The sequence below is a fragment of the Leopardus geoffroyi genome, chromosome D1 (genome assembly GCF_018350155.1).
Source record: "Leopardus geoffroyi isolate Oge1 chromosome D1, O.geoffroyi_Oge1_pat1.0, whole genome shotgun sequence".
Classification (NCBI taxonomy): domain Eukaryota; kingdom Metazoa; phylum Chordata; class Mammalia; order Carnivora; family Felidae; genus Leopardus; species Leopardus geoffroyi.
The window spans coordinates 113,366,227-113,394,095 of NC_059329.1; the positions used below are offsets into that span (position 1 = coordinate 113,366,227).

The window sequence follows — 27,869 nt, forward strand, 5'->3', positions numbered from 1 at the left end:
GCCCGTTCTCTCAGGACTTCCTTCTCTCTGCTCACCTTGGCCCTCTGTTCCTGCGCGTGGTCGGCCGCATCCATCGGAGCCCTGAGCGTATTCATCCCCGTAGTTTTACCCCCGGGTCTGCCAGCCGCCCTGTGTCTTCACGTCGTTCTCTGCCTCTTGGCGTGCCCGGTCGTGTTTCCTCGATAGCCAGCCGTGAGGTTCCTGGCTGTGAGGGGATGGGCGGGGAGGTGACCAGGCTGGGGGCCGGGCCCCGTGCCAGGTGCCGTGAGCGGGGTTCAGTCTCAAGCGAGCCCACGCCTCTGGACCGTGCCTCCCTGGCGCCCGGCGTGGTGGCCGTGGGGCCGAGCGTCCTGGTGGGTCCCTGTCACCGCCCGCCAGCCCGGCAGCAGGTAGCAGGTGTGTTCCAGGTGGGAGCCTGGCGGGAGCCCCTAGCTGCACCTTTCCTGTCCACATCGTGGTACAAACGTGCCTCCCTGCGTGTCCTCACTGTATCTTCCGTGTCCCTTGTTCCTGAACTTTCTCTCTGCACCCTTTGTTCTTGGCCCCGTTGCCCCCACTGGCGGACTGCAGACCGCCTGCCTGTCCCCACATCCCTGTCACTGCTCCAGTGAAGATGCCGAAGGCGCTGGGTTCCTCCAGAGCAGGACCTCAGGGTCCCCCCGGCCTCCACGGCTCAGGCCACGGCCACGACACTCACCTCCCGTCACAGATGGACATTCCCCCTGTGTGACGGGAGTGCTGCGGCGGCAGGACACGTCTCGTACTGGCGCTGCGCTGTTGCCCTTGACGTGGGCCTGCTGTCTTCAGTTGATGGCATCTGGCGGTCAGGGCGCCCTGGCCCAGAGGCCTCCCTCCGGGACGAGAGGCCTCCCTCCGGCTGTGCCATCTCTGTGCCCTGGCTGTGGACGACCGCACCGTGCCCGCTCCTGCCCTGCCCCGCCCCGTGGCAGCGCTGGTCCCGCTTGTCCCCACGGCCACCCCAGCCCCGTGACCACAGTAGTCGGACCTCCTGAATGTGCTGCGTCTTGGAACCTCCCACTTAGGCAGCCTGGTGTCTGTCCCCGTGCTGAGCCGTTTACACGAGCACCGCGGTCTCACGGAGGTGGCGGCTCGTCGTGGACGTGGCTTTGCGCGGCACATCCTTGAATTCGAGGTCTCGGTGCGGACCAACTGCACGAGACGCGGTCCCGTAAGGCTCGTGCACGTGTGCGGATGCTGTTCTTTGTCCACAGGTGTTGTTGGAAGAAGCAAAAGATTTGCTCTCTGACTGGCTGGACTGCACACTGGGCAGCGAAGTCACGGACAATTCTATTTTCTCCAAACTGCCCAAGTTCTGGGAAGAAGAATTCCACAGAGACATGGAGACCCTGAACGTAAGTGTCGCCAGCCGTCCTGCCCTTGCTCTGTCATCGGGGCCCGATGATCGCGATCCCGACCGTCTTCAGTCAGGTGTCAAGTGCGGGCCGGGGGCCTGCGGGCCTTCTTGGCCTGCATTCGGTGCCGGTGCTTCCTGGAGCGTGCCGTCCGAGGCTGCTGTTCCAGAAGGAAGAGGGGGACTTGTTCTTCTCACCCCCAGGTTCTCCCTCCGGACGTCCTGACCCGGGTGAGTGAATATGTGCCGGAGATCGTGAACTTTGTCCAGAGGATCGTGGACAACGGCTACGGGTAAGCTCGGGGCCCTCCCCGTGGGAGCACGGCATTCCGGGAAGGTTGTGCGGGGAAGGCGGCAGGGAGGGGAGCTCGTGGTGCTGTGGGGCTGCGGCCACCAAGCCCCTGGCTCCGGACGGCACAGGGCGGGGTCGTTCCTCCGCGGGCTGCGAGGGCAGGCTCTGTCCCGGCCCCTGGCCTCGGCTGGCAGACGGCGGCCCTCTCGCTGCCTTGGCACATACTTGTCACTCTGCACACGGGCTGCTGGGGCTCCTTTTGTGTCCTCGTCACCTCCTCTGACGCAGACGCTGCGTAGGAGTCATGCGGGGTTGGGGCATCCCCTGGTGACCTCGCTTCGCCCCTACAAAGACCCCGTCTCCAAACACCGTCCCGTTCTGGGGGGCTGCGGGCTATTACTGACACACAGGAATTGGGGGGGACGCGGCCGAGCCCATGACCTCACCGCGGGAGCAACCGCCCCCGTGTCACGCCGACCCTCCTGGCAACCTCGCTCCTCGGTGCCGCTGAGTCCTCAGCGTCGGGGCCGTGGCAAGGATGCGCGCGCGGTAGAGAGCGCCCGCCTGCGGGCTGCCGGCGAGCCCACGGCTAAGTCCGCGAGCACGGGGCCGGGCCGGTGAGCGTGGAGGCGCGGTTTCCGCCGCACGGCGTGAGACCCCTTGTCCACGAGTCACCTCCCAGGGACGCGTGTTTCCTCGAGGGCCTTGGCCTCGGTGGTGACCCTGGTCTGCCCTCTCGGCACCACCTGACCCGCGAAACACCGTCCGCGTCTCTGAAGTTAGCGCTGTCGGGAATCACCGATGCCCAGAAGCGTAACTGGGGGTGTGGGGTCTGGCGCGCGGGGGAAGGGGGGCGCCCTCCCCCGCGCCCCTGCTCTGGGAGGTTCCGTCCCCGCCTCTCGGGCGAGATGAGGCGCCACCGAGCGGAACGAGGAGAGCACAAGACCCGGTGTGGGGCCCGGAGTAGCACAGGCTCTCTGGAGGTGGTGACGCCTCCCCTGTCCCCTACCTGGCACGGTCCCTGCAGGGCGACAGGGGGTCGTGTGCCAGACTGGGTGCCGTGGGCGAGGCCAAGGTGAGAGAAGACAGATCATTCCGGGCTGGAATAATGTGGGGGGCTGCTGAGAGGCAGAGAGCTTGGCAGGGCCGTGCAGGCGGGTGGAAGGCGGACCGAGCGAGGGCAGGGCACCCGGGACCGCGCCGTCACCGAGGTGAGGGGCAGGGCGGGAGCTGTGTGGTCCCGGGCTGCGAGGCGGAGGGACTGCACGGGGACACGCCGTCCCGAGAGTGAGGAGTTGGCCCCCGTGACGAGGCGTGCGTGTCGGGCCCGCTCGGCCTGCACGGCGGCCGTGGTTGCGAGTAGCTACGTCACAGGGCCGCAGGACGGCCGAGGCCGCGCTGGACGCAGTGGGCAGAGCAGAGTTTTAAGAGGCCCGCGGCCCGTGCAGCCCTTTGGCTTTGCAGGTTGTCCTCCTGCGAGGCGCCCGGGCTGTCCGCGGGTCTGTCCGCTTTCCCACAGCCTGGTTCTTACTTTCCAGCTACGTTTCCAATGGGTCCGTCTACTTTGACACCGTGAAGTTTGCTTCCAGCGAGAGACACTCCTACGGGAAGCTCGTGCCCGAGGCTGTTGGGGACCAGAAAGCCCTGCAGGAAGGGGAAGGTAAACGGGGCCGGGTGAGGGGGTTCAAGCCCAGGCCTCGCCCCCGCCCCCAGCCTGCCTCACCCGGCGCCTGGGGGCTGTGCCTTGTCGCCCAAGGAGTTTGGGGAGTTTTCCGCAAGAAACAAAAAAGCGAGCGTATCCAACACCATCTCAAAAAGCGTAGCAGACCCCGGGCCTGGATCCGGAGGGTCAGGGCGGCTTGTGGGACGCCCTGCGTGCCAGTGTGGGATGCCCAGTGCCGATGTGTCACGAATATGCAGATTGCGACCTGGTGAATGAGGGGGCAGAAGCCACTCCTCCCCCCCCCCCCCTCCAACCAGGGTCAGCAGGTGGCCCCCTTGGCATCTGAGCTCCTGCCTTTGGGAAAGTGGAAACCCCGGGGCTGTTTGGATTGAGGCTACGGTTTCTGCACACCCACGCCAGAGGAAGTATGGTCCCGAGAGCTGGCCCTTACGGGTTCTGGTCGCACACAGTGAGCCAGGGGAGGAGCGGCCCTCTGTCCCGGGGGAACGGGAGACAGCGGCGGAGCGGGACCCTCGTCCTCGTCAGGCGGTTGGGGTGGCGGTCACCGCTTTCCGCGGGCTCAGCTCTGTGCAGCTGTCTTATTTAAAATTTTTTTTTTTTTTCAACGTTTATTTATTTTTTTTTGGGACAGAGAGAGACAGAGCATGAACGGGGGAGGGGCAGAGAGAGAGGGAGACACAGAATCAGAAACAGGCTCCAGGCTCCGAGCCATCAGCCCAGAGCCCGACGCGGGGCTCGAACTTACGGACCGCGAGATCGTGACCTGGCTGAAGTCGGACGCTTAACCGACTGCGCCACCCAGGCGCCCCTCTGTGCAGCTGTCTTAAAGTTGCCCCGGGATGAGCAAGGCAGGAACGCGGGACAAGAATTGCCAGGTCAGGTCTTTGTGGGCGTGTTCCGATTCTGGGCGGCACCTCAGAATGCCTGGTTCCTCTCTCTTTTTTTTCTCTTTTTTAAGTTTTTTATTTGAGAGGGAAAGAGAGAGAGACAGAATGCCTCTGTGCACACACGCGAGCGGGGGCGAGGGGGCAGAGGGAGAAGAGCCTGACTTGGGGCTGGAACTCATGAACCATGAGATCGGGACCCGAACCAAATCCAGGAGTCAGACGCTCAGCCCCCTGAGCTGCCCGGCCACCCCGAGGATCGCTGAAGACATCCTGCAGAGTAAAGGAGGTCCCGTCACGATGCCAAGGCACCCGTGTCCTCAGAGGATGGTCACAGACTTGGGTGGACCGGCAGCGGGGCCCCCGCATCCCTGCGGCATCAGGGACGCACCCTGGTGTGCACGGGAGGTGCCGGGCACGCCCCACGCACGGGTCGCTCAGACGGGCCGAGGCCCCCAAGACGCAGAGGGGTCGAGGTACGCGGGCAGCGGGCTTCGTCTAGCAGACGGGCCTTCGCACACGCGAATGAGGGCAGGGCCCTCCCATAAGCCCGCGTGGGACCCACGCCCGGCCGCAGAAGGAGTTGCTCCTCACGAGGACCACGGCTCTGCCCATGGCGCGCTGAGCTGGACACCCACACTGAGGGGACGTCCGGACCTGTTTGAAGTCGCACCAGAGCCGCAGTGGAGGTCACTCCGGGTTTGGAACTGAACGGCCACGGGAGGGCCGCACGGTCCCCCCCGGACTGGGGGAGCTCACGCGCCAGTTCCGGGCCGCCCGACGTGTTACGTGTAGTTGTGAGAAAACGCAGACGGCAATGAGTGGGGCCAGCTGCCAGAAAGGCCCCAAAAGGAGCAGCAAAGCATCAAAGAAGAGGTGCCTGAAATAGCGGTAACCGAAACCGTCAACAGCTGCCTCTTCGCAAGGATTCGCGATACAGAAAACCCGCTAGCGGGACCGATGAATAAACACAGAAGATTCGACAGTACGTCCAGACAGGGCTGCACGGGACTAGAGACGGTGGCGTCTGCGAGAGCCCGGGAGGACGGGACCGCGCCGCTCGGCCCAGCGCGGCCAGGGGCGGCCTCCAGTCGGGGCAGGGAGAGCCCCAGAGACGGGAGGGGCCCGCCACGCCAGGGACCCCGCACCATGTGCCCCAGCTGCGTTCTTTTTCTTTCTGTGTTCTCTTCTTCTCTTTTCTCTTCTGTCCTTTCCAGTAACCTCTACGTCCAACACGAGGCTTGAACTCACAACCCCGAGATCAAGAGTCTCGTGCTCATCCGACTGAGCCAGGCGCCCTGGGGTCTTAAATGTCACTTGCTCTTGGATCTTTTTTCCCCGGACTGACGTCAGAATCTCTGTGTCCCGGGGGCCAAAGTAGTCGATCCGACAGCGAATATAAAGGGACGAGGGGGGTCACGCCCTCCTTCGGGGACAGTTCCGCTTCCCTGGCTGTGCCGACGGCACGAGGCTCCTCACTGCATGGACACTGGGATGCGGGGCTCTGGTGGAGAAGGGGCCTGGAGCCATCTCGGGGCGCGGGGCATCGGGGAGGCAGAAGGCACGAACCCTCTGTGCCCGGGGTCACTTTGGGTGCCTCAGGAGGGAGACGAGAAAGGACACCAGGAGAGTAGCAGGGGTCGTGTGACTTACTCCTCTTGAAGAGTCTAGAGCAACTATCAGGTGTCCCCCAAAGTGGCATTTGGCAAAGGGTGTGGGGAGGGGTGTGTGTGAAAGGGGGTCCTCTGTTCCAGAACTTTCCAAAAAATTTTCTGAAAAGTCAGGTACGTTCATAGTAAGTGTGTTCGTTATCGAGAAAATTTAAAGCCTGGATGCACGCTGTCGGCTAAATACAGCCTGGCCAGAGGGGTGTCATGACAGCTCGTCACATCGTCTTTGAGCGGCTGGTGTGATGTGGTGACTGGCTCAGTGAGAAAGAGACCTGACACCGGGGTGGAGTCTGTCCTGCTGTGTGTGGATGTGTGTTTTGTTTGCAGAGACTAAAACAACCCAGAAACCTGCACACGGGGGCACCTGGAAACTGACAGTACATATCAGCCTTTGTGACCGTGGCGTTGTTTTCCAGGGTTTCTCGTTCCCAAGTATTCTACTCATAGTGCCCGTGTCATAGGCGTCAGCTCTGTCGTAAAAATATTCTGCGCGCGCTGTCCCTCGGCTGTTCTCGGGTCGCCTGCCCTGTTGCTTGAACGGTGGCGGTCTTTGAGGTCGGCTGTGTCTGCAACTGTGGGCCCCGGGGGGAGTCTGTCTTTCCTGTTCTGCTGTTGTCCATGGGGGGGCGACAGCACCCAGGACGAGGCGGCGTGGAGACCACGCACGGGGCCCCGGGACCATGCCCCGCGCTGGCCCCGCTCACCTGGCCCCCCTGTGAGGGGGACTGACCGCAGGCGTTCGTTCGTTCTCTCGGCAGCCGGTGGGTCCGTGGGCGCCACGGCTCCTGCGTGTGGCCCGGGGAAGTGTCCCGGGGTGATGGCGTTGTCCTTTCCCGTTGCTCCCACCGCAGGCTGGCCTGCCCCTGGGGCCTGGCTGTGACTGGCTGCGGCTTTCTCTTGGGGGGCCGCGTCTGGGAGCCCAGCTCGGCCAGGAGGAGCGGTGACGTCCCGCTTCGCCATCTATGGGGCCAAGGAGCCACACAGAGCGGATTAGCTGGTTCTCAGACCTCCCAGAACCGGGAGCCGTGCAGGCCGCCGAGACGAGCCCGCCCCACCGAGGGCTGCCACCACGCCACGGCCTCACCCCTCAGACCGGAGCCCCGTGGCTCACCCCGGCCCCGGCCACGGCCGTGAGGGGAAGGCGGGGAGGGGGGTCTGAGGAAGCGGCAGGCGTGGTCCGGTCCCGGGTGGTCGCCCTCAAACCGCGGGGCAGCACTGAAGTCTTGCCGTGAAGCCGCAGCACCGGCCGAGGAAAGCCACGCAAACCAGAAGCGTCGGCCAGCCGCTCCCAGCGGGGGCCCCGCGGTGACACTGGTCCGCCCGCCGGGCAGCACCGGGTGAGCTGCTTCCCTCGTGTCCGCAGGTGACCTGAGCGTCTCGGCAGACCGCCTGAGTGAGAAGCGGTCCCCCAATGACTTCGCTCTGTGGAAAGCCTCCAAGCCCGGCGAGCCGTCCTGGCCGTGCCCGTGGGGAAAGGTGGGCCCCTGGGAAGGGGTGGGGCTGCGGTGACGGCGGGACCCGGTTGCTGGCGGCGACCCAGATGCCACAGAGCCTCGTGGGCCTTGGGGCACGAGACGTCCCTTTTGAGACTCCTTCCCGGAGGATTGGACGATCTCCGTGGCCCCTGTGTCCTGGGGGCCTTTGACTCTGAGTGTTACCCGCTCCCGGAGATGAGTCCACTGCCTGATGTCCCCTGTGACAACAGTGCCCCTGGCCCAAGGCTGCGGGAGGGGTGTAGACGTCTGCTTCTGGTCGAGTGCTGGGCGGCTCTGGTTACATGAGCCTTACTTGGCCTCCATGGCCTGCCGTGGGCTCCCCTGAGTTTTTCACGTGTGGAACTTAACCCCTGTTCCAGTAAGGCCCAGAGATTTGGAGGCTCATGAACGCTGGGGTAACTGAAGGCCCGGACGCAGAGGGTTGGCCATCGGTCACCGGGTCATCTCGGTCCCTAGGGGCGTCCGGGATGGCACATCGAGTGCTCGGCCATGGCAAGCGCTCTCCTGGGAGCCTCGATGGACATTCACGGAGGGGGCTTCGACCTCCGGTTCCCCCACCACGACAACGAGCTGGCCCAGTCAGAGGTGGGCAGAGGCCGGGGTTGCTGTTCCGGTTGGGGGGCCTCGAGTTCTTCCTGCGGGGGACGAAGAAGCCGAGGGCACTGCCAGCGGGGTGCCGCGTGGAGCCTGATTTCCACATCAGGGTCTTGCCGGTGGAATTTGAACCCTAGTTGTTGGGTCCGATTTCCCACCTGAACAGCCTGACCTTGGACAACAGACAGGCCTGGGGTGGTCGCGGTGGTTACCTCTTGCGTCGTCGGTCCAGGGCCGTCCCTTGGGCCCCCGTTCCCCAGCTGGAAAAGGCAGCCCCCCCTGTTCTGCATCGCGGGGGGCACAGAGTGCTCACGGAGCCTGCCCCTGCCCCTGCCCCTGCCAGCAGCTGCCTCGTGTGCCCGACCTTGCCCCCTCCGCCCCCCCCCCCCCCCCCCCCCCCCCCCCCCCCGAGCAGGCCTACTTCGACAACGACTGCTGGGTCCGCTATTTCCTCCACACGGGCCACCTGACCATCGCGGGCTGCAAGATGTCCAAATCGCTCAAGAACTTCATCACCATCAAAGACGCCTTGCAGAAGCACTCAGGTAAGAACTTGGCCTCTCCCAGAGACCCGAGCGCCCCTCTTGTTGGATGCGCGATGGCGGTGGCTGCTCGGGAGGCTGGGGGGACCGCTGTGCCGTCTCCTCCCCCAGCGCGGCAGCTGCGGCTGGCCTTCCTCATGCACTCGTGGAAGGACACGCTGGACTACTCGAGCAACACCATGGAGTCCGCGCTTCAGTACGAGAAGTTCATGAACGTGAGTGCCCACCTCCCCCGGGGCGGGGACGCCTCGGCTCAGCCGCGGCGGGACCGCGACCGCCCCCCCTCGCCCCCGGTGGAGGACCGGAGACTGGCGAGAGCAGCCTCGCCCGGGGCCGCCCAGCCCCGTGCCCCCTTCCCGAAAGCCCTGGCGCCCGCTGCCGTCAGGAGCGCTCGTGCGTCTCGTCTCCGTGCGGCACGTTTCGCTCGGACCCGTGGCGTCGGCCGGACCAGCCTCTCAGGCTAACACCGGGACGCGTTTCCGTCTCCAAGGAAAACCTTTCCCCGTCTCGGCCGGCCCTGGGGTGGTGCCGGCGTGCCGTGGCTCCCCAGATCGTACCTGAAGGAGATGTGCTTCCCTCCAACAGCCTCTCCTCGGCGCTTTCCCGGAGGGCAGAGGTTTCTAAATGCCATTAAGCGGAACTTTCTGACTTTAGGAGTTTTTCTTAAATGTGAAAGACATCCTCCGAGCTCCTGTTGACATAACCGGTCGGTTTGAAAAGTGGGAAGACGAAGAGTCGGAGCTGAACAAGAGGTAGGAGGGAGACGCGCCTCTGGGGTCGGGCAGCCGTCGCTCCCGTGGGCGCCAGACCGCGCCCGGGGCGCGCTGCCCCCGCGGGGGTTCTTGGCGGTGTGTCCATCGGCTGACGTTCCTGCCTCCTCTTAACTCAGCTTTTACGACAAGAAGACGGCGGTGCACGAGGCCCTCTGTGATAACGTCGACACGCGCACGGTCCTGGAAGAGATGCGGGCTCTGGTCGGCCAGTGCAACCTCTACATGGCGGCCCGGAAGGCCGCGAGGAGGAGGCCCAACCGGGCTCTGCTGGAGAGCATCGCTCGGTACCTCACCCACATGCTCAAGGTAGGCGGCTCCCTGGAGGCACAGGCCGGTCAGGCCCCGGGCGGCACAGCGAATCGTGGGGTTCGGAAGCCGAGACCCGTCCCGTCCTCCGCTCCCGCTGCGCTCCTGCGCCTCAGAAAGCACTTGCGTGCAGCTGCCCTCCGTGCTCGCACGTTCTGGGGTCGGCCTCCTCGCCCTCCCGGCCCCCTCTTGCCCAGCGGCCTCACCGAGAGCGGGCCGGAGAGGGCAGGGGAGGGGGGCACCCCCGGGCCTGGCATCTCCCTCCACCCAGCGAGGCCGTCTGCACCGCCTCCCCCTACCCATCTGCAGCAGCGTGTTTCCTGGACCCGATCTCCGCGGGCCGCCTCTCGGGACCTCTTTACTCGCTCCCGCACGTCTGTTTCTCCTTCAGGTCTTTGGGGCCATAGAAGAGGAGAGCTCCCTGGGATTCCCGCTCAGAGGACCTGGGAGCAGCCTAAATGTGAGTATAAGTGCACCTGGCGCAGAGAAGCCCCCTCCCTTGGGTCGCCCCGCCCCCGGGAAGCGTGCCCATCCAGAGGAGCACGCTCTCACCCTCCACACCTGCTCCGCGCCTTCCTTGTTCCCCCTCCTTGGCCGAGCCTGTGGACATTTGGAGACCCACGTTAGGTCCCACCTGCGCTGGACCTTCCGGACTGAGCCCCGGGTCACGCCTGGGCCTGGCTGGGAGAATTGAGCAGTCAGCTACCCCAGTGCATGTGCAGGGGCAGCCAGGGCCTTGCTCCCGGCCGTTTGTCAGGGAGCCGCGCTGCCGTGCTGTCTGTGTGAGGTGGTCCCGGGAGAGCAGGCTAGCTGGGACAGTCTCATCTGAAGAAGCCGCAGCCACACGGCCCGGGTTCACAGGCACTCACGTCCTTGCTCGTGTGGATCAGATCCCACGCTGGTCCGCGCGTCTGATGGGGAGAAGGTTCAGCAGAAGCAGCTGGTGTCACCCTTGTGGCCCGGAGGGAGCCGCTGCGTGGTGACCGACTCTCCTGGAGTCTGTGCCTTCAGGCTCATGTCAGAACTGCTTCCACACCCCACCCCTGCTCCGGAATGATCCCTGTGATTTGATTGGAACGCGTGTGTAGATACTTAAATATAACTTAAATGAAAACGGGAACCAAGTACAGGGCGGAAGGGCAAAACCTCTTTAAGATTGTTTCGTGATAGCGGCTGGTGTGAAAACTCTGTCCTTCAGCGGGAGCTTGGAGGTGTTTCCCCAAGAATTGACTTCAGAAGGCCTGCCTGAGCCCCGGGCCTTCATCTTTTTTGGCGCTTTTCAGAAAAAGAAACCTACAAGCTGCTTCGTTCTCTTGTGTCAGCGATACCAGATTTTTATTTCCCAGGGGAAAAAAAAAACTTCCTACATTAGAGACCATCCGCTTTCGAACTTAAAAATACTTCTTTTTTTAAAGTTTTTAGTGTTTATTTTTTTTTTTTTTGAGAGAGAGAGAGAGAGGGAGCGCACGAGAGGGGAGGGCAGGGGGAGAGGGAGACACAGAATCTGAAGCAGGCTCCAGGTTCTGAGCTGTCAGCCCAGAGCCCGACGCGGGGCTTGAACCCACAAGCCGCGAGATCATGACCTGAGCGGAAGTCGGACACCTAACCGACTGAGCCACCCAGGCGCCCCTTAAAGATACTTCTAAACGCGGTGGTGGTGTGGGAGCCTTTCCAAGTGACCTCAGCGGGCCCTTCGGGATAAGCAGCCCCTGGGAACGAGCCAGCTGAGCTGCCAGGCCACAGGGCCGGGCCTGCACTTTACAGCACTTGAAGGGTGTGCACCTGCTCCAAACCCGAGTTGTTGTGGGAGCAGGGAGGACCGCTGAGGCCCGCCTCCTCCAGACGCACCCCCAGGCGTGCCGGCTGAGGCCCCTGCCCCTGTGCCCCGAGGCTCACCACAGCTGCCTCAGCCTGGTGGAGATAAAGACCTAAACCCCAGAAGCCCGGCCCCTCCCCTGCAGGACGGCCACGCCCCAGCCCAGTGCGGGAATGGGCCTGGAGAGGCCTAGCCAGCTTCTGCGTTTACTGGTCATTGCTTGGGTTACCGAGCCGCCGAGTGACTTAATGAGGAGGCAGGGAGAGACCTTGCTTAAAAGCCTGCTAGAAAAATAGGAACGCTGTAACAGAAGCGGTTTTGATAAAATCACTGTTTCTTTGGTTCGGGTTCTGCCGTCGTCGGCTTCCCTTCCTTGGCGGCCTTTGCGTTCCGTGGCCGCCTCCGTGGTGCTGCGGGGAGTGCGCCGTGGAGCGGGCGCGAGCGCGTGTGGATGGTGGACGGTCCTCAGAGGCGCTGGCTGGCCTCGCACAGGAGCGCGTGTGGCCGCAGGTCCCAGCCCAGGGGGACGGCGGCGGCCTCTCCGAAGGCAGCCCATCTTGCAGACGTTTCGCTGTGAACACGGGTGTTTCTTAACAAGCGTGTGTCTGGCCTGGGACGGAGCTGCTCCCTCGAGTGGTTGAGCGGTGCGGCTTGTGGAGCCCGTCCGGCCGGACTGGAGGGGAGGCCCTCTGCCGGGCCCTGGCTCCCGCCGTCCACACGGGGCCCCGGTCACGGGCAGCGTGCAGGCGGCCCTGCCCCGTAGCGCGTGCTGAAGCCCGTCCTCAAGTACGGGCCGAGCGGGTTTCTGAGCGAAATCGTTCTCTCCGCAGCTCGAGTCCACGGTCATGCCCTACCTGCAGGTGTTGTCGGAGTTCCGAGAAGGCGTGCGGAAGATCGCCCGAGAGCAGAAGGGTGAGGTTCCTCCTGGCCCGGGGGGGGGGGGGGGCGAGCTCGGGGGTTAGCACGGCGCCCCCAGTCGTGACAGCCACGTCGTCTCTAGCTCCCAAGTGTCCCTGCGGGGCAGGACAGCCGGGTGAGGGCGGAGCCTCCCGGGAGCTGCCAGGCCGGGACGCCTCTCCGCCCTTGCCGAATCGGCGGCCAGGGGCTGGCATGGTGAGCGGGGGCCCGGGGCTGCCAGGCTGAGCTCACACTCACCTGCCTGGCTCAAGGCTCGGCCTTTCACGGAGTGGAAAGGAAAGCGGGAAGGTTAGGGCCTTGCCAGGGTCATGCTGGACTCGCTCACCGGAGATGCCTCCTGTCACCTCTTGTGCTGTGCTCCCTCCCCAGGCCTTTCTGTGCTGGGAAGTCCCACCTGGAGCTCATCTGGCCGCCACCCCCGCAGAGCGGGTCCTGGCAGGGTGTCCTGCGGGTGGAGCGGGCAGAGGGCCCAGCGGCGTGGCCTGGCCCGGGAGCCTCTGGAGGAAGCAGCACCGTGGAGAGGAATGAGCAGGCCTGGGCCTCAGTTGGGGGAGGGCAGAGCAAGAGGGCGGGAGGGCCCCCCCACACACACCGAGGCCACGGGCCCTTCGGGGAGAAGCCGGGATCTGACGGTGCTTCTGTGGGGAGCAGAGGGCTTTAGGCCGGGGCCGTGGCGTTTGGACCAGTTGAATAAGCAGGGTCCTCTGTCTCTAACACCTGGCCCTCACGCCGTTTTAAAGCAGCTGAAAAACGGGTGGGCGTTCGGGTCCTGTGCTGACTTGTCCAACAGCATTGACAGTGCTGGTGTCTCGGGTTTGGGGGTGACTGTTCTTGTCGGGGGGCCGCGCAGCCTGGGCATTTCTGCCCCCCCCCCCCCCCTCCCCGGCTGTACGGCATCCTTCCTGGCAGGTGCTGGGGAACCAGGGCCATGGGAGGCTGAGCACAGCAGCCCTGACCAGCCGGGTCCCTGCTGAGGCCCTGAGAGCGGTGCCCGTCGACCGGCTTGGGGGACGGTTCGGTGTTGCTTTTCCTCAGCCGCTTCTTCCTGCTCTGTTACGTTCGTTGCTCTGGTAGATGGACGAGGCCAAGTGGCCAGTCAGGACGGCGGTCGTTGTGTGTATGCTATATTGCTTTCCCCACCTGCTGTGCCGTGCTGTGCGACCCTAAGGCTCAGGTGGCTAGAGAGGTCATCCTACCCGAGGCGATGACCTGGGACGCACAGACCTGGGGCCCTGCGGATAGGGAACCTTCCGTGAGCCAGAGACCCGGGGCCTGTGGACCTCGGGGCGCAGACGGGGAAAGCCTTCCGGGCCGAAGGCGGCATCACCCTTGTCCCTACCCCATCTCCCTCCCGACCTGACAGCGGCAGCAAGTGCTGAGTTTCTGTTTGTCGAGCACCTTGGGCTGGCCGTGGAGACAGAGCGAGAGGCTCAGGGTAGGTCCTGGTTCATTCACTCGGCCAAGTCTCCCAGGTCCAGGCGCTCGCCCGACACAGGAGTAGGAGACGGTTTCCCCAGTAAAGGGCCAGAGCTCAGCCCTGGCCAGGAGGGATGGGGCGTGGGGGTGTCTGGCCAGGAGAGGCTTGGGAAATTGGGAACTCAGAAGAGCAGGGAGGGGCCTGTGGTCAGAGCTCGGCGGGGGGCCCGGGGTGGGGGTGGGGGGGACAAGAGCCGTTTCCCCCTTGTGGTTTCATTTTTGGCAAAAGGTGCGTGACGTAAAATTTATGGTCTTAACCACGTGCAGGTGCGCCACTCAGGGGCATTAGGCACATTCCCGCTGTTAAGCACCCGTCCCCACCATCCTCTCCAGAACCTTCCATGCTCCCAAACCGACCCTCGGTCCCATTAAACGCTAACCTCCGTCCTCTGTGCCGGCCGTGGTGCCCACCGTTGCACCTTCGCTCTCTATGAACTTGGTCCCTCTGAGGACCTCATACACGTGGAATCCTCAGCACTTGTGACTCGGTGACGGCACCTATCACTCGGTGTCATTGACGTCTTCCAGGTCCATCTGTGTCCCAACAGATGCCACGGCATCAGAGTCTCCCTCCTTTTTGAGGCTGGGCAATACCCCCTGTGTGCTTGTCACATCGTGTTCATTCGCTCGTCCTTCGGGGGATTCCCACGGCCTTTTGTGTCCCCTCCCGAGCCCTCCCTGTTCCGTTCCCGCTGTTTTTCCTCCTGCCTTCAGCCCTGACGGACGCCCCCTTCCTGTGGGCCCAGGCTCCGTGGACTCTGAGCCCCATGCCAGGAGGGGCCCGCGAGGGAGGTGCTGGTAGGGGTCTTGGCTCTGGGTTCGCACCAGGGCCGGGGGGGGGGGGTCTCGCTCTGGGTTCGTACAAAATGCTTCTGAGCCGTTGCTCATTCACGGAGGACCGCGACAGAAACCCTCTTTTTCTAGAATCTGCTGCTGTCGGAGCCCCTTAGAGTGGACAGGGCCGCGAGGTCCTTGTGGCTGGCACACTTGGCCGGGGTGCCCCGGGCTGTACCCAGGGAGGCCCGCCTTTTCTGGGCCCTCGAGTGGCTGTGGGGCCGTCTCCTCCCTGGAAGAGTGGTGCCAGGGGGCCGAGCCTGTGTGGTCCCACCCTTGGGAGCGGCTCTCCTGCGGCTGCCCTGCCGCTCAGGGCTCAGGGCGGCCTCTGCTGTCCCAAGTCACGGCCCCGCCCTCCCTGCACCCCTTCTCCACATGACAGCCCTGCCCGGTCCGGGTCCCGCCCCAGCCCCAGGCTCGGCAGCCAGGCTGCAGCTCGCCCCGGAGCCCCAGCTCCGCTCTGGGGACGTTGCAGGCAGTGCGGCGGGGCCTCTCCCGGAGTCCCGGCCGTCGTGCTGTCTGCGCCCCGTCCTCCCGCCTGTCCCCAGCCACCCCGGAGACAAGGCCCCTCTCTGCTTCTCTTATAAGGTCACGTTAGCTGTGGAGACCTGGCGTTTCCAGACGTTTAGTTTAAGAATGGTTTATCGAGGGGCGCCTGGGTGACCCAGTCGGTTGGGCGTCCGACTGTTGATATCGGCTCAGGCCGTGACCTTAGGGTCGTGGGATCGAGGCCCCGTTGGGCCCTGTGCTGAGTGCGGAGCCTGCTTGGGATCCTCTGTCAGGGGATGGAACGCCCCCGAGTGCACGCGTCACGCCGTGTCTGTTCCGCTGCTGGCGGACTTCTGGGCTGTTCCTACCTCGTGGCTGCTCGGGACACGCGGGTACAAGCGTCTGGTTGGGGACGGACCTAGGAGTGGAGTCGTGGGGGTCCTGTGGCTGCTGCACGTGTGACTTTGTAAGAACCACCAAGCTGTCCCGCAGCGGCTGCGCGGTTTCCTGTTCCTGCCAGCCGTTGGGGGGGGGGGGGAGGGGAGTTCCGATGTCTCATTGTGGCCAGTCGTTGCTCCTGGCTGCACGAAGGCGATGGCCACCCTCCAGCCCTCCTAGCAGGGGAGGGGCCCTCTCACGGGCACGGTTCCCCGACGGCACTTGATGTCGACCACCTTTCCCCGGGCTTCTCGGCCACCTGTGCATCTTCTCTGGGGGGGGTGGGGGGTGGGGAGGGGTCCCTTCCGGCCCTGCGCCCCCGTGCCTCTCATTGGGCCGTTCGTCTTACCTTGGCGACTTGTGGGACCCCAGGGCCTGGTCAGCACGTGACTCAGAAGAGGGCGGAGGAGAAAGCCAGCCAGGGGGGTCCGAGCTGTGTGCACAGGGCAGGTCTCGCGTGGGGGTGATGGCTGCTGTCCTCAGCTCTGCGGAGCGTCCCCCCGCCCCCCCCCCCCCCCCTCCGGCGGCTGGTGGCGGTGAGCGCGGGCCCTGGCTCGCTCTCCTTCCAGGTCCGGTCAGCTTGGCTCAGCGCCCGGCCCGGGGTCCGCTGTCCTCACGGTGCCAGGGCAGGGCAAGGGCAAGGGCAGGGAGCGAGCGTGAAGGGTGTCGTTCCATCAGCCGTGCCGGGGAGGCTGAAAGGGCTTTTCTCCAGACGGCATCTGGAAGAGGGAATCTGCCCCCGGGGTGGCCGTGCTCGTGGGCAGGGGCCTCGGAAGTCCTCTGAGATCACAGAACCGCCGCCCGTGCGTCACCTGTCCTGTCTGCAGTGCGCGAGCCCGTGGGCCGGGGTCAGGGCGGCAGAGAGGGACGAGGCGGAGTGCGAGTGCAGGCTGTGGGCACGCCGGGCCGGCACGGGGGCAGGGGCAGGGGTGGGGGGGCGGCACGCGGTTTCCCACACAGGTGCTCTCACGGGGGCGCGGCCAGGGCACGCAGAACCACTTGGGCCTCGGGGTGCCGGGGGAGGGCGGCGGACTCGGCAGACGCCGGCCGTGGTGCGTCCGCGAGACGAGGCCGGGCCCCGGCACGCCTGTCCCGACATCGGAAGACCCTCGCTCTGTGGTCTGTGACCGTTAGACCTTTTCCGAGACAGACGTGCCCGTAACAGCCCAGCTCCCGCGCTGATTTCCGCAGGTGCGGGCTGGGCCAGCCCGGGACTTGGTGGGCGTGGCGGCTGGGCCAGGCGGCCTTCTGGGAGCGTGAGCTGATCCGGTCTGGGACCTGGCTGTGAACGACAGAGTGTCCCGGCGCCACCAGACCCTGTGAGCTCTCAGGGATGGCAGCACGTGCCTGCTTGCTTCACAGACGTGAACGTCGGCCCCGCCTGGCAGGCGGCTGGTCCCAGGTACCGGCCGACCCGCGGGGCTGTCACTGCGGCTGAATGTCCTTCACGGAGGTCAGGTCCTCACGGCAGAGCTCCTGAGCGAGGCGCTCTTCTCCCCCAAGGCAGACGGACTGCTTCTCCCTGCCGCCTCATCCCCGGCACTGAGCCTCCTGGGAACAGGGCCTCTCTGGCCGCCGGGCTCGCCCTGCGACCACTGCCGCAGAACCGTAAAGGCCGCCATCCCCGGCCTGGAGGGAGCGAGCCTGTGGTCATTGGCTCTGCCTCTGGGACTCACAGAGACTGACACGGAGGTTTGAGAACGTCTGAACCCGCAGGGACCGTCCACTGAGGTCTGAAGGCCACGTCGGTGGCCACCTCACCCCTGCCCACTCCGTCTGCTGGGTCGGGGTGTGTGTGCTCTTTCTTCGGGGCGTCACTTCAAAGCCAGTGGGACGGCGGGCTCTGTACCTCCTCCTGGACTTCCCGGGCCCTCTGCTCACTCTGGCCCATGCCTGGGGGTGGGCTGAGGCCTGGCCAGGAGCGGCGTGCCCGCAGTGGAGCTGGTGCTCGAGGCAGGGTCACCCGCACCTGTGCCTGTCCCCCAGGCCTCCGGCCCTCCTGCACCCCTCGGCTGGGCCTCCCGCATCGCTGAGAACGCTGGCAGCTCTGGGGTCCGCCCCAACCTCCAGGCCCGTTTCCGGCTCTTGCTGGTGGGGGCTTGGAATCTTGCGGAGTCCCGAGGACGTGTGGAGGGCGGGGGAGCGTGTGGACGGGAGCACGTTTCACCACGAGAACAAGGGGGAAAGGAAATGGGGGAGCTGGGGGAGCCTAGACTCGTCACCGCTGGGCCTGCCCCGGGCCTGACTGCGATGTGAAGAGAGCAAGGAGCCTTTGCAGGACGTGCGGGTGGCCTTGGGTCCCTGGGTCCTGGAGTGTGGAATATGGTGCCGGGCTGCAGGGGCTCAGCACTCCCGGATGCCTTCCCAGTTGGCCAGGTGCTTGGGGTGGTTTATTATTTTTCTTGTGTTTTGTTTTGTTTGTTTTGTTTTGTTTTAATATTTAAGAGAGAGAGAGTGAGAGAACGAACGAGCAGGGGAGGGGCAGAGAGAGAGGGAGACACAGAATCGGAAGCAGGCTCCGGGGTCCGAGCTGTCAGCACAGATTCTGACATGGGGCTCGAACCCACGAACCGTGAGATCCTGACCTGGGCCGAAGTCAGACGCTTAACTGACTGAGCCCCCCCCCGGGCGCCCCCCCCCGGGCCTCTTTTCTGTTCAGGAAAACCTAGTTTCCCTGGGCCAGCTGCCCACCTGGCTTGGGGCGGCCCTGACCTTGCCCTGCTCAGAGTCCCTGGGACCAGCCCGTGTGTGTCTTCAGACAGCACCTGCCTCTGATCGGCGTCCTAGGGCAGGGCGCAGACCGTGGCCACTCTTGGCAGCGGCCCCGTTCGTGCCAGGCCTGGGCTCCCTCTGCGGCACTCAGGAAGGCGCCCGACCGCCGCGTCCGGGGCGCGCCTCGTGTCTGGTCTGACTGAGCTGCTGTCTTTGTCCATAGTCCCTGAGGTCCTGAAGCTCAGCGATGCCCTGCGGGACGACATCCTGCCCGAGCTCGGGGTGCGGCTCGAAGATCACGAAGGTGGGTCCCCCCTGGCTGCTTCTGGGGACCCGTCGTAAGGAGCTTCTGGGGTGGTGGGTGGGCAGGAGGGAAGGAGGCTGGGTGGGGGGCTGTTTTTTAAAAAGTTCTGGGACAGGGTCAGAGGACGCTGGGGTTTTACGTGAGGAGGGGTCCCGGAGTGGTGCCCCCGTGGCCTTGTAGATGTGTGGTTGTGGCCGTCGAGGACACCTCCTGCGTTTGACCGGCGTTTCGGCGGCTAGGCCACCGGTCACCCCTGCTTGTTGTCTGTCACTCGGGAGACAGCCTATGGGATTGTCCTCTGGTTTCACTGTGTTCTTCCGACTTAGTGGGGGTTTGGGCTTGACTATTGGCAGATTATTAGATTTTAAACACTGAGGCGACCTGTCCTATCTTATGACCTCTGGGCTTTCCGTCACGAGCGGCAAGGCCTTCCCGCGTCACAGTTAACGTTGAGGCCGTTGAAGCGAGCGGCGAGGGCCGCGTGGGCGGCGTGGAGGCCGGGCCCCGTGTCACAGACTTGGCTTTTCAGGGCTGCCGACCGTGGTCAAGCTGGGGGACAGAGAGACCTTGCTGAAGGAGAGAGAGGAGAAGAGACGGGTGAGTGGTGCTGGAGCCACCGCGGACTTACGGGGACACGAGACCAGCGGCGTTCGTGTGCTCTGTGCTGCGCCAGCTCCCGTGCTAAGGCCCCGTGGCTGCGAGTGTCAGGGGGAGACCTAATTGCGTGTGACCGCCGGGCGATCCAGTGACGGGAAGGTCTGCCTTCTAAGGAAGGACCCTCTTCTTAAAAAGCTCCTCCCGGGGTTTGAGGGAGAATAGGTCCCTTTCAGTAAAGCGCAGCTGACACGTTGGGCTGTACCTGCCCCTACGGAAGTGCTGTCCCCTTTGTCCCTGAGGTGGGACCCGCCAGTCACCCCTCCATCTGCCCAGGAAGCGGGGGGGGGGGGGAGGCGGGTGCCGGGGGGCCGGGCGCGCGGTTCACAGGGCGAGGGGGCGAGGAGCCAGGGCAGGTTCTCGATAGCTGGCCTCCCCGATCCTCCCGTGTCCGCCCCGTCCCGTGGCCCAGCCTCGTGTCCCATCCCTGCGGGCTGGGCCGGGAAGCAGACGCGTCAGCCTACCGCTCTGCTCCGCTGGCGCTCTGCCCGTGCAGGTGCTCGTGGGGCACAGAGGCAGACGGCGGCTCTGCTGAGGGTGGCAGGGGGGCGGCCCTGCCTGCTGCCGCTCGCGCTCGCCGCGGCCCCACGTGCAGCTTCCCGTAGCGCCACTGCCCGCTGCACCGGCCCTCCCCTGACCTCGCCCCGTCCCACGGTTGTCTGCCCGGGACCCCCCCACTTCTCTCTGGCCCCACGCTTGCCTTTACCCAGCCGCCCGCCTGAGAACCCCAGATTCCAAGACGGTATCATGACTCAACTCCCCAAACCTGCCCTTCCCTCCTATCTGTGGTGGCACAGCCGGGGCCCTGCGCCTACCCGACACCCGGGCCCGGGGACCCCCTCCCCGCCCCTGCTCCCAGGCCGCCCCCCCCCCCCGCCTCGGCCCTGCGCTGACGCAGGCTACGGGTGGGGGTGGGCTTCCGGCCTCCACCTGTCTCCTGCAGGCCCCTTCCCTGGCCCAGGCCCTGTGTCCTGGCACCTGCTGCCCTGTCCCTCCCCGCCCCCCACCCTCTCTGGGCCCTCGTGATGCTGTCCCCGCTCACCCATCCGACAGAGCCCCCCAGCCGGGCTCGCTGCTCTGCTCCTGCCTCGTGCCAGCCGCACCCCGGACCTTGTCACATGTGCTGGTTCGCGGCCCCTGGGCATCATCCCCGCCCCGCTCCCTCCGTGGGTCGGGCCGGGTCACAGTCCAGGCAGTGGGGGGTGGCGGGCACGTGCTTTATTCCGCCTCCCACCCCCAGAGGCCCTGGGGCAGACTTGGCTCATGGGGCCCCTGCTGCCCCCTAGGTCGAAGAAGAGAAGAGGAAGAAGAAAGAGGGGGCCGCCCGGAAAAAACAGGAACAAGAGGTACCACGTGCCGTCTGTGTGGGGCCCGGGCTCTCCTGGGAGGAAGTGCACACTTTGACCCCGAGCCCTGCTCTCTGTGCCTCCCTGGGCCCAGCCGGGCCCACCCTGGCCTGCGCCCGCGCCCACCAGCGGCACCCTCCCAGGTTCCCGCTGCTGTGATCGTTCGGAACGAGCTTCTCGACGTTCCGTAGAAAAACCATGAAGCTCGGTGTTGGGTTGTCCTTCCTTTGACTCGCTCCGCCCCGCCTTCTGTCGCTCTCTGAACCGGGGGCTGGGCGGGAGTGATGCGAGGTCACGCCTTTCCCCTCGTGGGCTCGGTTGGCTGCGGTGACCGAGGGTCTGTGTTGCAGGCGGCGAAACTGGCCAAGATGAAGATCTCACCCAGTGAGATGTTCTTGTCAGAGACTGACAAATACTCCAAGTTTGATGAAAACGTAAGAAGCCCTTTTTTGTCTCTTCAGAACCTCATTGGGCTCCTAAATGGTGGGGATCTCCAGCCTCGGGCGAGCGGCTATTCTGTCTGGGGCTCAGTCCCGGGGGAGGCGCTATCCGGGGTCAGTGCCTGTGGCCCCTCGAGTCTCCCCGCCGTGGCGGCGGCCGCACTGAGTCGTGGCCTGGCTAAACCGAGACAAGGTGTCGCTCCTGAGCTGGCCGGGAACGCGACTCAGGAGGCGAGGGTGCTGTCCCCAGGGCTCCTCCTTCCGGCTCAGCTGCTTTGCCACTAGACCCTTGGGTCTTCCTTACTGGTTCTTACGCTTGGGCCGGTCCCATCAGGACTGAGCCACGCTGCCTCCAGAGGGAACAGTGGCCCTCGCCCCTGGGCGGGAGGAGGGCGCCCCCAGACCGGCCTCTCAGTGACTGGGGTTGGTGCGCCGTGGCGGGTACCCGCCCAGGCGCGTCCTGGCGCGAGTCTGTGAGCCCGGGAGCGGGAGTCAGGTGCGTGCAGGTGACCCCCCGTGCCCTCCGTCCCCAGGGTCTGCCCACACATGACAGCGAGGGCAAAGAGCTGAGCAAAGGGCAAGCCAAGAAGCTGAAGAAGCTTCTGGAAGCTCAGGAGAGGCTCCACAAGGAGTACCTGCAGATGGTTCAAAACGGAAGCTTCAAATGAAACAGCGGGGGACTCGGTTTTGACACCAAGCCGTCGGCGGCCTGACGGCTTTCTCTCTGCGTCCTTAGTGACACTGCCCCACGCTCGACGATGTTGACAGTGGCCCTCGGGTCCCAAAGTGAGAATTGTGTCCACCTGCCGTCGTCGGCTCTGAGACTCCGTAATAAACTTTTCCAGGCAGCAGGGCTGCGCGTCCTCTGTGCCGCGGCCTGTCGCCCGCCAGCCCGGCCCTGGTGCGGAAGCGGCCCCGGGGTGCTTGCTCAGCAGGGCACAACTTGGCTGCGCCGCTCAGCCGGGAAATCTCTCCCCCTGCAGATCGCTATCGGCTGACCTCTGAGCGCCGGTGCATTTGGAGGTATTTAAGCGGGAGAAAGGCAGGCTCAGACTGGCGAGGCCGCTGACACCCACACAAAGGCCGCTCGGTCGGCCCCTCTCGTTCTGCTGAGCAAACACACCGCCACGGCTCCGACCGCTGTCCCGCGCTCCGGGGACAGCGAAGGGCTGGCTCAGCAGGGCGGGCCCCGGCCGCTGCCCGGATCCCGAAGCTGGCCGCGGAGATAAGGGGGTGGGGCGGGGAGGGCAGCCGTTTGTCGCCAGGTCCCAGCCGGGGGGAGTGGGGCAGAGCATCCCCGGCAGAACCCTGTCGAGGATAGTGCGGGCGGAGCCGGCTCAGTGCGGCTGCACACCTGCCAAGGCCGGGCACCTGCTCGGACCCGAGGGTGGTCGGTGCCGGGTGGTCAGGTCGGGAGACGCCGTCTCACGCAGCACTGACGGCAGCACCAGGCACCGTGGCCCCCGTGGGGGGAGTTCGGGGACGTCCGCGTGTAGGCCCCCTCAGCCCTTGCGCCTGGGGCCCCGCTGTGGGAAACCCGGAGAGGCGCCCGCGCGCATGCCGATGTGTTTGTGCCCCTCACCGCAGCGTCCTTCAGGGGGCTGACCGTCCCCCGGGCACCCGGTGCTCCTCGGGGGCACCGCAGCCACGGGGAGCACGGTGCCTCTGTGAGTATGAGAGCCGCCCTGATGTGGAGGCACCGGGCCCTCCCACCTTGTACACATCTTACATGCAACCAAAATTGAACCAGAAAGAAAAGGCCCCAAGACAAAGTGAAACAAACTCGTTCCCGTTGTCTCCTGCCACCAAACTGCCCCAGAACTTGGTGGCTGAAAACAGCAGTCACCTTGTCACCATCTCTGGTGCTTCTGGGTTGGCCGGCCCACGGCAAGAGCAGGAACTGCCAAGCCAACCCTCTTCCCGGAGGCGAACAGCCCGAGGGCCTGGGATGGGGGCAGGGGGGCCGCTCACGATGAAAACGTCGCAAGGGCAGAGATGCGGCCTTCCGGAAACGGGTGTGAAATGGAACCCACGCTCCTTCGGGGCTCTTGGGAAGCCTCTCGGATCCCCAAAGCCTGTGGTCCAGGGTGGGGTGGTGCCTTCAGGCACAAGCCCCCACATGCTGGGAGCCCTTTCAAGCTGAAGCGCTGAGACAGGGAGTTCGCTGTCCCTGGGTGGCCGGTGGGACTGGGTGTCTTGGCCCAGGGACTGGAAGGGTGAGGGCAGATCCCTGACGGGAGGTGGGCAGTCGCAGGCCGCCTCCCAGGCCCTCCGGCACTGGGCTGGGCCTCAGCCCCTCAGCCCTGACACCGACTGGAGGCTCCAGAAACTCAAGGGCCAGGAGCAGTTGCCCCACTGGGAAGCAGAGGGAGACCGCCCTGCAGGGGCCGTTCCTGATAGGTGGCCAGCTGGCCCGGGAAGGGCGGGTTTTCCAGGAGAGACGTACCGGGTTGAGTAGTATCCCCCCGACCCCCGCTTCTGAATTCACGTCCACCCGGAACTCCGAAACGGAACTTATCTGGAGAAATCAGATTTTGCAGGTGTAATGAGTTAGATTAAGATGAGGTGACGCCGGAGTCGGGTGGGCCCTGAGCGGAACATGGATGGTGTCTTTATAAGAGGAGAGGCCCAGACACAGAGAGAAGGCCACGTGACGACAGGAGTGACCCGGCCACGAGTCCGGGGCCACCCGGAGCCCCCAGCAGCTGGAAGTGGCAGGGAGGGTCCTCCCCTGGAGCCTCTGGAGGGAGCACGGCCCTGCCCACACCTGGATTTCAGACTTCTGTCCAGAACTGGGAGAGAAAACACGTCTGTGTTTAAGCCACGCAGTTCAGGGCACTTTGTGGTGGCAGGCCCCAGGAAACCACCAGACGCGTCGATTCTTGTACCTTTGTTCTCTGTGACAGAGAAACACGTTTACTATGACAGTGTTTCATCTAAGTAAATCCATTCATGGGTATAATGGGGGACAAAAGATAGCCACAGGGCAGGCAGGTGAAGAATGTTGCCTAATTTCACAATAGACACACAGGACGTTTTGCATGTTCCAAAGAGCCACTCCCCACGAGGTCAAGCGTATGGGACTCTTACTCCCATTTCTGCTGGGGAATCGGAGACCCAGTGCCTGAGATCTGAGAACAAGTCGGAGCCAGGCAGAGTGGGTTGTTTGGCGTCACTCTGAGCCTAGAGCCCTGCCTGTCACTCTCCCTAGCAGGTGACAACACTGAGTACATCCTGCCCCACGCATTACCCCCGCCTCCAAATCTCTGCCACGCAAATGTGTGCACCTGCCCAGGGCTCACCTCCCGTGGGGATCTCACATGCCATCTTTAGGGACAAGAGCCACCCTGAGCTATGCGTAGGGCAGTGTGCAGACAGGGCCTTCCCTGCTGGCCCACTCTTACTGGCTCTCAGGTATGGGCTGGGGCACTGCTTCCTTCTGGAAGCCTGTTTGACACTTCCTCCTGATGGAGGGACCAGGGGGGAGGAGGCATGCGTGTAATCAGGTGCACATGCATCAGGGACGCTGGAAATGGGTAACTTGGTGGACATAAAGCAGGGAGAGGTGGCAGCAGCTGGGAGGGCGTTCAAGGCCAGCCTCTCAGGAGAGGTGACCATCCGGCTGGACTTAATGGACAGACAGGAGCTGACAAGGAAAATGTGGATGGAGAGGACTTCCCCCCCAAAAGTGGCCCAAGGGGTGGGCCAGTGGGTGTGGAAAACTGCAGGTGTGGACGGATGGACTCTACCGTCCCTCACCTGGGCTGCTTTCTCCAGGCAGTGTCTGGGCCACCAGTGGACCCAGGAGCTAGCTCTTCTGGCCCCTCAAAGGGTGGCTCAGTATACAGGCTCCACGGTGGCCGCTCCTGGTCAGTCTGAGCACCAGGGCCTGTGCGGGACCAGAGGTCATCTGGAGCCTGGTACAGGCTAAGTCTCTCGGAGGACAGACTTCTTAGGAGAGCCCCAGGTGACAGGCCCAGGGACCAACTCTAAGACCCCCACCCTTGTCCTCAGGCACTTAGTCCCCTCCCCTGGCCAGGGTGAGTGGCGTCATCAGAACAGTGGACACCCGCCTTGGGCCATTTGCCTGCGTTGTCCCAACCCTCTGCTAGCTCTATGAAGCGGGTGCTACAAGTGCCCGTGATTGACAGATGGGGAAACTGAGGCACGGGCTCTCTGTCAGGACCATCCAGCTAGAATTGGGAAGGTGACGGATCTGGCCCCAGGGGTCTCACCCAGGAACACCCACCCACCCTTTTACTCTTGCTCTGTCCATTGCACAGCCCTCTGGCCAGTATGACAGGACGCACCTTTGAGTGTGCTGCTGGCTGAATGGTGGCCCCCAAGAGATTCAGCCCCTAACCCCTGTACCTGTGCACTTGACATTTGGAAATAGGGTCTCCGTAGATGTTAAAATGAGGCCCTAATGTAGTCACTGCAGAGAACACAGATGGACACAGGAAAGGCCATGTGAAGGTGCAAAGGCTGGGCGGGGCTGGGGGGGGGGGGGCGGGACATGGCTGCAGCCCCAAGAGCTGGAAGAGGCAGGAAGGACCCTCCCTTGGAGCCTTCGGAGGGAGCCCAGCCCCATGACTCAACCTTGATTTCTGCCTTCTAGCCACAAGAGAATAATTCCTGTTGTGTTTTCTGAGCACCTCAATTCGTATACTTTGCTGCCACAGGAAATCAAAACAGCATTCTCAACATGATACAGACAGAAAACCTTCCGACACCCCTGGCGCTCCTTCCCACCCGCTCAGTGACCCCAGGAAAAAAGTGCACCACTACCTGCCCCACCTCCATCAGACCCCCAAGGACCAGGCACTGCTTACCCAACAACCATTTCTGAAAAAACGGACAAAATAACGCGACCCCCAACTGCAGGTGTAGCCCCTTAACGAAGAGCCTCTGGAACCCCGGACCTGGGCATATGGCTATCCAGGCGCACTGTCCTCTTATTTCTTGTTAGGTCAACGCTGTTCTACAAATTGCCATGTGAGGAGCCCGTGGTGGGGACCCAGCCCGGAGGCAGGGCCGGCTCCCCTGGGCCTTCCTGGGACGGGGGTCGGGGGCAGCGCGCATCGCTCCCTCTCCCGCTGGTGGGCTCTGCCTCGGCCAGTGCCCGGCAGACAGCCACCTTGCGCGCGGACGCGGAAGCGTGAGAAACAGGGAACCCCAAGTGCCAATCCCCGAGGCAGGGTGAGCCCCGGGATTTGAGAAGGGGACAGGCATGGACGCCGGGGGTCTGCGGGGACCGCGCGCGCGTTGCTGGAAGTGGCACCGAACTGGGGGGGAGTGGCCGCAGAACTGGTGGCGGGCTCGGGAAGGGGCTGGCCGGGGACCGGCGGCGGGCAACCGGCCGCAGCAGGTGCCCTCCATGCGTCCTCCGCGCGCCCCCGCCCCTTAAAGAGGCGGAAGGAATGCGGCCGCGCGCCGCCGCGGACGTCACACGCCCTTATTTGCGTACGGCCGGCGGGTCTGAGAGCGACGCAGCGCGGCGAACCCCGCTCCACGCCCTCTGATTGGTCGTCGCCGGCGGCGCCGAAGCGTCGTTGACTTGCGCCGAGGCCGCCCAACCACAGCCCGCTTTGCTCGAGGGGGGCGTGGCCAGAAGCCTCGGCCAATGGGAGGCTGTGTTGTTGGCGGCCACGGCGGCGCAGCCCCTGGAGCGAGCGAGGCCACCGCCGCCGCCACTGCCGCAGCCGCAGGAGGCGTGAGAAGCAGACGCGAGGCGCTCGGCCGGGTAACGGCGCGCCGGGGCGGCCGGAGGGTGGCCGGGGCCAGGACCGCTGGGGGCCGGGACGGCAGGGCGAGGTCCGGGGCCGCCGTGTGGACTGGCGGCGGCGGCAGGGGCGGGGCGGCGGGAAGGCCGGGGCGGGCGGCGGCGGCGGCGGGGAGGGCGGGGAGGCCGGGCGGGCGGCGGCGGCGGCGGGGAACGGGCGGACGCGGGTGACCCGCCCCGGCGCGGCCCTGAAGGTCAGGAGGCGCTTTGTTCCCGCGCGGCCCGTGCGGTGACCCCGAGGGGAGCGGCGGGCGCGCTTCCGCGGGGCCCCTTTGTTTTCGGGGCGCGGGCCGCCTGGCGGGGTGGTGTCTGCGGCGGGGCCGGGAGTGCCTGCGGCTGCGGGAAGTCGCCCTTCGGGACGGGGACGGGGACGGGACACGTTCCCAGCGGACGGCAAAGTTCCGAGCCTCTCTTCCTGCGTCCGTGCATCTTTACCCGACTGCGCGGGGCTCCCTTTCGGAACGCGCTGTGTCCGTGCCAGCGGAGGACAGTGTGGCGGCGATAAGACGCCGGCGCCCGCAGGTCCCCCCGGTCCGCAGGTCCGCCGTCCGCGCCGGAGGGCAGCGCGAGGTCGCGGGCCATGTGCGGGGCGGGGGTCCTCGCCGGCCCGCTCCACTGTCCCCGGCAGCCCCTGCTTAGTCTCGCTGCGGGTGTGCGCGGCGCAGAACGTGCAGGCGGTCGCACGTGAAAGTTAGAAAGTCGTCTTTGAGTCGCCGGCTTCCCGCAGTAGTGCCGCTGCCTCTAGGTGACTAGCGATGGCTGTGACTAGCGATGGCTGTTGCTACACAGCGGGGACGCATCTGACCTCGTTGCACGTGTTGACTCATTGCCTGATAATCCGCTAGGTCGGGAGGTGGGTGCTGCTGTGCTCCCGGGGAGCTGCTGGGGGAACTCCAGGCCCTAGGAGGTCAGATCCAGCGGCCCGTCCGAGGTGACAGCTTGACGAGACGCGCCGTTCCCGCTCCTGGAGGCGGTTGGAGAAGTTGTAAGGAGGCCTTGGGTGCTGGTGATCGCGTGCGCCCAGCTGCAGTCTCGTTGCCGAGGGTT

The 27,869-nt window shown here is 64.9% G+C and overlaps 2 protein-coding genes across 7 annotated transcripts in view; both read left to right on the plus strand.

The window, feature by feature from the left end:
- The window catches only part of CARS1 (cysteinyl-tRNA synthetase 1), a 44,928-nt gene extending 23,040 nt beyond the window's left edge, over window positions 1-21,888 (plus strand). For 3 of the 4 annotated variants that reach the window (XM_045486293.1, XM_045486292.1, XM_045486294.1), the window contains 16 exons: window positions 1,233-1,373; window positions 1,577-1,665; window positions 3,203-3,324; window positions 7,266-7,378; window positions 7,855-7,983; window positions 8,408-8,537; window positions 8,646-8,749; window positions 9,189-9,286; window positions 9,424-9,613; window positions 10,005-10,073; window positions 12,260-12,341; window positions 18,520-18,600; window positions 19,130-19,197; window positions 20,541-20,600; window positions 20,951-21,034; window positions 21,574-21,888. In XM_045486293.1, the coding sequence (XP_045342249.1) occupies window positions 1,233-1,373; window positions 1,577-1,665; window positions 3,203-3,324; window positions 7,266-7,378; window positions 7,855-7,983; window positions 8,408-8,537; window positions 8,646-8,749; window positions 9,189-9,286; window positions 9,424-9,613; window positions 10,005-10,073; window positions 12,260-12,341; window positions 18,520-18,600; window positions 19,130-19,197; window positions 20,541-20,600; window positions 20,951-21,034; window positions 21,574-21,708 (1,695 nt within the window). In that variant the 3' untranslated portion in view covers window positions 21,709-21,888. Of the gene's footprint in view, window positions 1-1,232; window positions 1,374-1,576; window positions 1,666-3,202; window positions 3,325-7,265; window positions 7,379-7,854; window positions 7,984-8,407; window positions 8,750-9,188; window positions 9,287-9,423; window positions 9,614-10,004; window positions 10,074-12,259; window positions 12,342-18,519; window positions 18,601-19,129; window positions 19,198-20,540; window positions 20,601-20,950; window positions 21,035-21,573 lie in introns of all 4 variants that reach the window. The other variant, XM_045486291.1, reaches the window with a different exon arrangement.
- A 4,785-nt stretch (window positions 21,889-26,673) lies between these two features.
- NAP1L4 (nucleosome assembly protein 1 like 4) overlaps window positions 26,674-27,869 on the plus strand; it is a 47,676-nt gene continuing 46,480 nt past the window's right edge. Inside the window, exon 1 of one of the 3 annotated variants that reach the window (XM_045486295.1) lies at window positions 26,674-26,783. The gene's annotated coding sequence lies outside the window, so the exon portion shown is untranslated. Of the gene's footprint in view, window positions 26,784-26,992; window positions 27,017-27,869 lie in introns of those variants that run through there. The other 2 variants (XM_045486298.1, XM_045486297.1) reach the window with 2 other exon arrangements.